The sequence below is a fragment of the Salvelinus alpinus genome, chromosome 16 (assembly GCF_045679555.1).
Source record: "Salvelinus alpinus chromosome 16, SLU_Salpinus.1, whole genome shotgun sequence".
In the NCBI taxonomy this organism is placed as follows: domain Eukaryota; kingdom Metazoa; phylum Chordata; class Actinopteri; order Salmoniformes; family Salmonidae; genus Salvelinus; species Salvelinus alpinus.
The window spans coordinates 6,600,537-6,611,582 of record NC_092101.1 but is presented as its reverse complement, the minus strand read 5'-3'; the positions used below and the strand labels follow the sequence as shown (position 1 = coordinate 6,611,582).

The following is an 11,046-nucleotide window of genomic DNA, read 5'->3' as shown; positions in this document are numbered from 1 at the left end:
GGAATGAAAAGTGCTTACAGTCGATAAAGCAACTACTCCTGAAATATTTTTGTGATAGATTTCCCCCAATCGCCTTGGCTTATACAAACCATGACATCAAAGCGGTACAATTTGGAAGATGAACCGGCAATGGTGTCTCTGCCAGACCCTAATAGCATTTGCCTTTGGTCCATTGAGTCGGACCGGGGCATTGTACAGTTAAAAATGGAACCATATTGCATGGGATCCTTGAATCAAACACATTTCTTCCGTCATACAGTAGGCCCCGACAGGTAAACACACCAGCGCAGTGCTACAGTACAGAAGTTGTATGTGGCATTTGCTCTCTTGCAGACATGATGGTGGCATTAGGTCCGCAGAGTGCAAACTAACTGTGACGCTGCTATACTACTGAGCCAACTAGTAACTACACTACCGGTCAAAAGTTTTAACTACTCATTCAAGGATTTTTCTTTATTTTTACTATTTTCTACATTGTAAAATAATAGTGAAGACATAAAAAAGTATGAAATAACACATATGGAATCATGTAGTAACCAAAAAAGTGTTGAGATGTATATTTTTATATTTGAGATTCTTCAGAACAGCCACCCTTTGCCTTGATGACAGCTTTGCACACTCTTGGCATTCTCTAAACCAGCTTCATGAGGTAGTCACCTGGAATCCATTTCAATTAACAGGTGTGCCTTGTTAAAAGTTAATTTGTGGAGCCAATCAGTTGTGTTGTGACAAGGTAGGGGGGTATACAGAAGATATCCCTATTTGGTAAAAGACCAAGTCCATATTATGGCAAGAACCTGTCAAATAAGCAGAGAAACGACAGTCCATCATCACTTTAAGACATGAAGGTCAGTCAATAGGGAACATTTCAAGAACTTTTATAGTTTCTTCAAGTGCAGTCGCAAAAACCATCAAGAGCTATGATGATACTGGCTCTAATGAGGACCGCCACATGAATGGAAGACCCAGAGTTACCTCTGCTGCCTCGTTAGAGTTACCAGCCTCAGAAATTGCAGCCTAAATAAATGCTTCAGTGTTTAAGTAACATACACATCTTAACATCAACTGTTCAGAGGAGACTGTGAATCAGGCCTTCATGGTCGAATTGCTGCAAAGAAACCACTACTAAAGGACACCAATAAGAAGAAGAGACATGGGCCAAGAAACACGAACAATGGACATTAGACCGGTGGAAATGTGTCATTTGGTCTGGATCCAACCTCCGTGTCTTTGTGAGACGTGGTGTGGGTGAACGCATGATCTCCGCATGTGTATTTCCCACGGTAAAGCATGGAGCGGGAGGTGTTATGGTTTGGGGGTGCTTTGCTGGTCACACTTTCTGTGATTTATTTAACATTCAAGGCACACTTAACCAGCATGGCTACCACAGCATCCTGCAGTGATACGCCATCCCATCTGGTTTGGGATTAGTGGGACTATCATTTGTTTTTCAACAGGACAATGACCAAACACACCTACAGGCTGTGTAAGGGCTATTTTACCAAGGAGCGTGATGGAGTGCTGCATTAGATGACCTGGCCTCCCCAATCCCCTGACCTCAACCCAATTGAGATGGTTTGGGATGAGTCGGACCGCAGAGTGAAGGAAAAGCAGCCAACAAGTGCTCAGCATATGTGGGAACTCCTTCAAGACTGTTGGACAAGCATTCCAGGTGAAGCTGGTTGAGAGCATGCCAAGAGTGTGCATAGCTGTCATCAAGGCAAAGGGTGGCTATTTGAAGAATCACAAATATAAAATATATATATATTTGTTTAACATAATATATATATATTTGGTTACTACATAATTCCATGTGTGTTATTTCATAGTTTTGATGTCTTCACAATGTAGAAATTTGTACAAATAAAAACCCTTGAATGAGTAGGTGTTCTAAAACTTTTCACTGGTAGTGTACGCACACAGGGATAATGTTTGTTTGATCTTGTAGGGTATATATTTTTGGGCTTATTTTGGTAACACTTTTTAAAATTGGGCCGCTAGACACCGAATAGAATGGAACACATTCATTAGTAAAGCAAAGCACCATTACTAGCTCTGCATTTACCTCCTACATAAACCAATGCTTATGTGCAGACAAATGTTTATCTCACTGTGTAACTAAACTCAGCAAAAAAAGAAACGTCCCTTTTTCAGGACCCTGTCTTTCAAAGATAATTCGTAAAAATCCAAATAACTTCACAGACCTTCATTGTAAAGGGTTTGAACACTGTTTCCCATGCTTGTTCAATGAACCATAAACCGGTCGTTAAGACACTAACAGCTTACAGACGGTAGGCAATTAAGGTCACAGTTATGAAAACTTAGGACACTAAAGAGGCCTTTCTACTGACTCTGAAAAACACCAAAAGAAAGATGCCCAGGCTCCCTGCTCATCTGCATGAACATGCCTTAGGCATGCTGCAAGGAGACATGAGGACTGCAGATGTGGCCGGGGCAATAAATTGCAATGTCCGTACTGTGAGACGCCTAAGACAGCGCTACAGGGACGGACAGCTGATCATCCTTGCAGTGGCAGACCACGTGTAACAACACCTGCACAGGATCGGTACATCTAAACATCACATCTGCGGGACAGGTAGAGGATAGCAACAACAACTGCCCGAGTTACACCAGGAATGCATAATCCCTCCATCAGTGCTCAGATTGTCCGCAATAGGCAGAGAGAGACTGGACTGAGGGCTTGTAGGCTTGTTGTAAGGCAGGTCCTCACCAGACATCACCAGCAACAACGTCGCCTATGGGCACAAACCCACCGTCGCTGGACGAGACAGGACTGGCAAAAAGTGCTCTTCACTGACGAGTCACGGTTTTGTCTCACCAGGGATGATGGTCGGATTTGCATTTATCGTCGAAGGAATGAGCGTTACACCAAGGCCTGTACTCTGGAGCGGATCGATTTGGAGGTGGAGGGTCCGTCATGGGCTGGGGCAGTGTGTCACAGAATCGTTGGACTGAGCTTGTTGTCATTGCAGGCAATCTCAACGCTGTGCGTTACAGGGAAGACATCCCCCTCCCTCATGTGGTACCCTTCCTGCAGGCTCATCCTGACATGACCCTCCAGCATGACGATGCCACCAGCCATACTGCTCGTTCTGTGCATGATTTCCTGCAAGACAGGAATGTCAGTGAAGAGCCCGGATTTCAATCCCATCGAGCACGTCTGGGACCTGTTGGATCGGAGGGTGATGGCTAGGACCTTTCACCCCAGAAATGTCCGGGAACTTGCAGGTACCTTGGTGGAAGAGTGGGGTAACATCTCACAGCAAGAACTGGCAAATCTGGCGCAGTCCATGAGGAGGAGATGCACTGCAGTACATAATGCAGCTGGTGGCCACACCAGATACTGACTGTTACTTTTGATTTTGACCCCCCCTTTGTTCAGGGACACATTCTTCAATTTCTGTTCGTCACATGTCTGTGGAACTTGTTTAGTTGTTGAATCTTATGTTCATACAAATATTTACACGTTAAGATTGCTGAAAATAAACGCAGTTGACAATGTGAAGACGTTTCTTTTTTTGCTGTGTTTAGATAAACCTGACATTAACATGAGATGTTGTCATGTTTTGTAACCTTTGAGGGCCCTCTGACCTTCAACAATACCTTTGACATATTGTAAAGCAACACAAGATGTTACACAAAGATGCTGTCTTCTAGAAAATAGTGGAATGCCTCAAATCCATTCACTACAAAGCTTCATCTTTTGATTTAGTAATGTGACGTGAGTGAATAGTTTGAAAGTCATCCCAGCAAGTCATCCCAGCCATTAGCACAAACCTGAACAAATTCAACGGATTGTGTTTCTGACACGTGAAGTACATATGCAGCTCTGAGTGAAATGTAAAAAAAAAATCTAACCAATAAGAGTAAGGGGAAATCTGGCAAATGTAATGAGGAGCTGAGCACACCACAAAACACGAAGGATTCGGGGGATGCCACGTATTAAAGGAAGTCAAAAATTCATCTGAAAATGACTTACAAAAGTTGGCAAAAAAAATATGTGTAAATGTTAATATTGTTTTAGCATGCGTTTCGAGTAAGGCTTTACAATCTGCAAATTTCAGTAAGATAGGATGAAATGATCAGTTTGTTTTCAAAGTGCAAGAAAAGTTAAAGAATTCAAAACTTTTGTAAGTTTGTGCCACTGCATTATTTTAGGAAAATGCTTTAGTTTCCATGCAGTGCTTTTCCTCCCTAAAAAGAGGATAAAACCTCTTAAAAGGATCTATTGATTTTCTGATAAAAACGGATTGAGTCCTACAGTTTAGGGTGTAGTCTTGATTTTACTCACTAAATCCTTCCTGTAGGGCGATGGGTGTAACAATCCGAAACACTCTGAAAGTACTGTAGTTGGATGAGGAAACCGTTTGTATCAAACCTCAACACTGTTCAGCAACAGTATTCTCAGCATTTCACTTTCTCTCTCTAGCTCAGTTCCACGCAATTCGTTTGTTTTCATTTCGGTGGTTCTTTAAGGCATTAGGGGAGAGTGGGGTATGTTGAGCCATTTTTTACATTCAGCATCACGACGTCAATATATATCTATATATTTCAGGATGTTGTGTATCCCTAGAAAAATCTGAATTCATGTTAACATACAGTATGTTTTGAAAACAGAATGTCCCAAAAAAATGGTATCTTGGCATAACTTACCCCAGGGTAAATTAAGCAAGGGGACAGGGTAAGTGGAAACACCTTGGGGTAAGATTGTCAGGGACCGGGATGTTGTTTCGATGTACCAATTCGTAAGCAAGTTCTCTGCATTTGAGGCTACTAAGCCCATAAAACTGGTCTGTTTAGCAAGCTCAGACTCCATATAATCAGACAAGACCTTGTATACACAGGGCATGATGATGTCTGCTCTGTAACAATAGAAATCGAGTTCATATGCATGACAAATTGCAAAAATATTATGCATACAACTGACAAAATACTATGCATCATTTGTATGGGATATATTGACTAGCCATTGGCTCAACTTTACCCCAAAGCAACTATTTTGACTATATTAGGCCACACAGCTTCAATGATGCACTTTCATGCTAGGTTAAGAACCTCATATTGTAGCTTATAGAGACCCAAACTGATGTATAAACCAGTCTTAAAACGATCTACTTTGGTTTACATACAAGCGTCATTAAACCTATAATAATACATGAATTAGACTTTGTGAAAATCGTTTTCTTGGACCTAACTTCCTTACCACTTGTTCCATGTGGTTTTTTTCTTCACAGACTTCATGAAATGATAACCCCTTCCTAAATATTTGGGCACATGATTCATTTTGTGTATGGTTTCCTAGAAACAAGGGGTAGCTCAACCAACCCATTGGCATGGCTTACCCCACTCTCCCCTACTTGTACAATCTTTGCCCGTCCTTGTGATCTTCTGGAAAATCACAAATTGCAGTGCAAATCCATCGCAAAAATAGTCTCTTCTTCGAGCACATGCAGTACTCAAGACTGCAGAGGTACTTAGGAGTAGTAAAGATAGGCAAATTCTTGTAGTGCGTGCAAAAAAGACCACATAATAGTCATCAACTGGACAAAACCACTCTTTCCATCTGTACACTTTGGATTCTTGGCTGTTGGTAGGAGAGTAGAGCCTTGTCTCCATGGCTCATCTCCACTCACATGTCCAGGTTGAAGGCTTTCATGAGTAGGTCTAGGTCTCCGATGTTGGCCGCCTGGAAGAGCTCCGGCTGGTCCATCATGGAGAGGGCTATCCGCAGGGCGGCCCAGATGTTCCCCGACATGACCTGGTGCGAGAGCTGCCGACTCCGGCTCTTCCTCTGCAGACTCAGGGCCGTTAGGAAGTTACTGGCCGCCTCCCTAAAAGACAAGGAAGACTTGACCATTAGAGAACCTTGTGATTATTTGCTATCATTACATTAGAGCGAGTGTTACTAGGTTCAGGGCTGATGTTTGACATATTAAAAGGGGCTTTGCTGATACTTGTAACATTACAGTGGTTGAACTTCAAGTGTAAGAGAGCATTATTAGGCTCAGTGTAATTCAGTGTCTCTGCCTCACTCTCCTCCAAGAAACTCAAAGCCTTCTGCTGCGGTGCCAGGTGCTGTGTCCGAGAGCACCAGCTGGCTTTCAGTTAGACCTCCACCCACCCCTTGCCCCCTTGCTCACCCACCTGTGCGCTCCCAGGTTGATGCAGCTGATGCCCAGGTTGTAGCGGGACCTAATGAAGCCCGGCTGGAGCTCCAGGGCTCTGGTGTAGGCTTCCACTGCCTCCTCGCTGCGGTCCCCGTTAGCCAGCGTGGCACCCAGGCGGTTCCACAGCAGGTAGTCCTAGAGGAGACAGACAGGGGGAAGGAGTCAACACCGGAGGAGAGAATGGTGACACATAGTATAGTGGTTGGTTTTGACGTTTGGTTTCAGACAGTGTCAGACATGGTCAGACGGTGTCATGGTCTGTGAACCTAGCAACTGTCGACTGAGGGTATGTGGTTTGTTGGCAGATTTGGGGCCAACGAACCACAGATTTGTTTTACACTGTGATTCATTCCATCAGGCACTACATCACTAAAATGGTTTAGTATTGGAACATATTTGTTACTAATGATAATTGTTGTGTAGTGTAATGCGAAGTCCAATCAGAAACGAACAGTGCCTGCTTTGGTAGAGAAGTATTGCAAGTAAAATTAAGTCGAATTTTGTCTGTGATATAACGTCAATTTCGACACTACAATAAAGCATTTTTGAGAGCAGTACATCATTTGCCTGTTCTTCACACTGTATCTTTGGTGTGTAAATGACTGTAATTTAGGTACTGTGGTGTGATTGGACTTGTATGCTCCGTGGTACATTATTTCTACCTCACATGGCAATCTAGAAGAAAAAGAAACGCACACCTATTTACCTCACATGGCAAAACACCCTGTGAAAACCTAGCAACGCTGAAGTTCCAAGGATCACTTGAGGACGGTTCGGTTGCATCATTAAGTCAGTCCTCTCGTTGAATACGCGTCTCCCACCTGGGGCTATATCTGCGTATACAGGGACACGGCCTGATACGGTGCGCTTTGGCTTTTGCGCTGATATGCTCACCACTGCAGGACAGGGTTAACATAAGAAAAGCTTCATTGGACCCCACTTCGGGCCAATGATGTGTCTTTTTAACGTCAACATTCTTACAGTCTAATAAATACATTCCAGATATGGTATTGCAAAAAGAATCATTTGATTGTGTTTATGAAGGTCTTAGAATATAAAATAATTTATTTCAAAGAACACTATCGTATTCACCCATCTACACACAACACCCCATAATGACAAAGTTAAAAACGTGTTTTTAGACAATTTTGTAAATGTAATAAATTAAATACAGACCCCTGAGTCAATACCTTGTATAAGCAGCTTTGACAGCGATTACAGCTGTGAGTCTTTCTGGGTAAGTCTCTTAAAGAGCTTTCCAAACCTGGATTGTGCAATTTTTGCCCATTATTCTTTTAAAAATTCTTCAAGCTCTGTCAAATTGGTTGTTGATCATTGCTAGATAACCATTTTCAGGTCTTGCCAAAGATCTTCAAGTAGATTTAAGTCCAAACTGTAACATTCAGGACAATTCACTGTCTTCTTGGTAAGAAACTCCAGTATAGATTTGGCCTTCTTTTTTAAGTTATTGTCCTGCTGAAAGGTGAATTAATCTCCCAGTATCTGCAGACTTGACCAGGTTTTCCTCCAGGATTTTGCCTGTGTTTAGCTCCATTTAGTTTATTTTTTATCCTGAAAAACTCCCCAGTCCTTAATGATTACAAGCATACCCATAACATGATTCAGCCACAACTATGCTTGAAAATATGGACAGTGGTACTGTGTTGTATTTAATTTTCCCCAAACATAACTTTGTGTCCTGAATACAGTGTTAATTGCTTTACCACATTTGTTGCATTACTTTAGTGCCTTGTTGCAAACAGGATGCATGTTTTTGAATATTTTTATTCTGTATAGGCTTCCTTATTTTCACTCTGTCAATTAGGTAAGTATTGTGGAGTAACTACAATGTAGTTGATCCATCCTCATCCTCTCCTATCACATCCATTAAACTCATAACTGTTTTAAAATCACCTTTGGCCTCATTGGGAAATCCCTTAGCAGTTTCCATTCTCTCCGGCAGCTGAGTTAGGTAGGACATCTGTATCTTTGTAGTGATTGGGTGTATTGATACACCATCCAAAGTGTAATTAATAACTTCACCATGCTCAAAGGGATATTCAATGTTTGCTTTTTTTTACCCATCTACCAATAGGTTCCCTTCTTTTAGAGGCATTGGAAAACCTCCCTGGTCTTTGTGGTTGAACCTATGTTTGAAATTCATTGCTCGACTGAGGGACCTTACAGATAATTGTACAGTATGTGTGGGATACAGAGATTAAAAAATTAAAAAATCATTAAAAAATCATGTTAAACACTATTGTTGCACATAGAGTGAGTCCGTGCAACTTACTATGTGACTTGTTAAGTACATTTTTACTCCAGAACTTATTTAGGCTTGCCATAACAAAGGGGCTGAATGCTTATCGAATCAAGACATCTCAGCTTCTCATTTTTTATTAACTTGTAAAAACTTCTAAAAACATAATTCCACTATGAGGTTATGAGGTATTGTGTGTAGGCCAGTGACACAAAAATCACTATTCAATCCATTTTCATTTCAGGCTGTAACACAACAAAATGTGGAAAAAAGCAAGCAGTGTGAATACTTCCTGAAGGCACAGTAAAAAAATGGCAGAGTAATTAATAAAGTACATTTGTTTGGAGTCAACGCTCTCTGCTCTCCTAGTGTTAAAGGATAGGGGCTTGAGCTGCACCAAGCAGAGGCTGTAGTGCAGGGAGGGTGAATCAGGAGTTCACGAGAGTGGATTTCTCTCAAGTTTGGGATGAAGTGCTTCAGTGATTTGTGTGACAGTTTGGTGTGCCTCAGGGATTCTGTTTGCATGAACTCTCCCTTTCTCTCGCTATCTTGGGTCGTGTTTTGGGGATTCGTGACCTTGATCAGTCATCTGTGTGTGTGCGTGCGCATAGTAGGCGTATCAGTGTGTGTGTGTGCGTTCATACGCACGTTTGTGTGTAAAGTGTTTACACTGCCCTCCTACCTCTGGCCGCACCGACAGGGCAGAATTGAAGGCCTCCACAGCTTTGTTGAACTCAGCGCTGATGTTGAACAGCACGCCCAGGCCCGTCTGCAGGTCCGGGTCGGTGTCCCTGTTGTGCTGGGCAGCCTCCAGGAACAACTCCTTGACCTCCGGCAATAGGGAGCTGTGGGCAGACAAACTTGGCTTAGAGCCTATATGGAGTAGAGACACACTGACAACCAGCAGAGTAATGCTCTTGAGAGAGTCCTGCCACAGCACTGTTCGTCCCCCTGCGTACACTTTATTCAATTTCCACACTGTTTGAGTGCAGGGGTAGGGAGGAGAGAGAGAGAGAGCGAGGTGGATAGAGCGAGTGAGAGGAGGAAGAAGTGGAGGAAGAGTTAGAGGGGGCTGCACCTGCATCTCACTGTTGAATAGAGGATTTGATAGTCATGCTTTTCCTATACAGCGGAGAACTCATTATATAGGCTCCTAACTGATAATTATTTTCACGTGACACCTAAAAGTATGCCTCGAAAAGGAAAGAGCACCCTGAATTGTGGTTGTTTTCACATTGAATACACGCGAGAGCCCGCTTGCTCGATCGGCAAGAAAATTACACCCACACCAGCTGTGGTTGAAAAACCTTGAAATAACGTTTCCTTTCATTTACGACAGGAGGTAATAGTCATTGCACTGAAACAACTGAGTTTCTAAAACGAAGCTGTTAAAAATAACATAACTGAGCGGGAGAATAAAGCACACCGTAGCATAAAATATGCATGAATGAGCCATTCCGTAATATTGTCACAGTGCTCAGGCTAAGAGATTGTAAAGGAGGGAGAGAGAGTGCCAGCAATGTGCTTTAAAAAAGGTAATAGATGTCAGATTTAATGCTCTTGAATGAAGGTGCCCTGGAGCATACTTCTCCAATGTTAACTGTGTAATCCTGAATGGCCTACATCTCTCCTCTTTCTTGAGAAAATATGGATATTGTAGTCTTCCTATACCATTCTCCTACAAAATGAGCATGCACTTACACCTATGGGATCTTTGCTAGTGCTATCCAGTCCTTATATTCTACCTCTCATACCTGCCCACAGTAGAGACACGAGACATCCTACGTTGGGATCCCGGGGAGCCCGCCAGGTGTCTCTTGCCCTTCAGCAGGTGCTTGTACTTGGAGTTGTGGCGGAGCCAGCACAGCAGCGCCTCGCAGGCATCCTGCCTCATGCCCGTGTTGGTCAGGCTCACCGCCAGGGCCATGAGGGCCTGGAGGTTGTTGGGGTGGAGCTCCAGACACCTGGCGATACAGAGAGAGGGGGTGAATGGGGGGTAGTGAGCACTTCAAAGCGTTTGACGGACACTAATTTGGACAGGCCACAGCTAAGGAACATCAGGAGGCTGGGGTCAGGTGGCAAGGACCAGTCCCCTCTTGGGGCGACATACAAGTATCCCAGGCTAGCATATTGCCTTCAAAAGCATTTGGTTCACAGGGGTTACTTTTGGGGCTTGCAATTGTTATTGTTACTCTCCGCTTTAGAAAAAGTTTTGTCTTGCTCGCAATGTTGCTGTTGCATCAGAACTATAATATTATGAGATATTAAAAGAGCTATGTTGGACGAACAACAAGGATTAGCGAGCCAAACCCAGATTTCTGCTTTCATCAAATGTTCCACTGAGATGTGACAGTCAAAGCCACAACTTCCTTGTTATCTCAGGAACACCGAATTATTTATGTCAGACTTGCTACTGTGCCATGGGTCTCTGACTGTTGTATGAAGTTAGTTTATGATTGGTATACAGTGCAGAAGCTCCGTTCATCTTTTAAGATAACGTGTCATCTGCTACAACTTTTCTTTTTTCTTCAGAGTTCTCTAATCCAGGCTTCTCGGGAATACACATCAACAATGGGGTTACATTAAAAGTCAGCAAAA

General features: G+C 42.9%; 1 protein-coding gene across 1 annotated transcript in view; it reads right to left on the bottom strand.

The window, feature by feature from the left end:
• Positions 1-1,840: 1,840 nt before the first annotated feature.
• The window catches only part of LOC139540694 (PEX5-related protein-like), a 182,036-nt gene continuing 172,830 nt past the window's right edge, over positions 1,841-11,046 (bottom strand). The window contains exons 12-15 of the mRNA XM_071344561.1: positions 10,203-10,412; positions 9,131-9,293; positions 6,166-6,323; positions 1,841-5,852 (exon numbers count right to left, since the gene is read on the bottom strand). Of these exons, the coding sequence (XP_071200662.1) occupies positions 5,651-5,852; positions 6,166-6,323; positions 9,131-9,293; positions 10,203-10,412 (733 nt within the window). The 3' untranslated portion in view covers positions 1,841-5,650. The remainder of the gene's footprint in view (positions 5,853-6,165; positions 6,324-9,130; positions 9,294-10,202; positions 10,413-11,046) is intronic.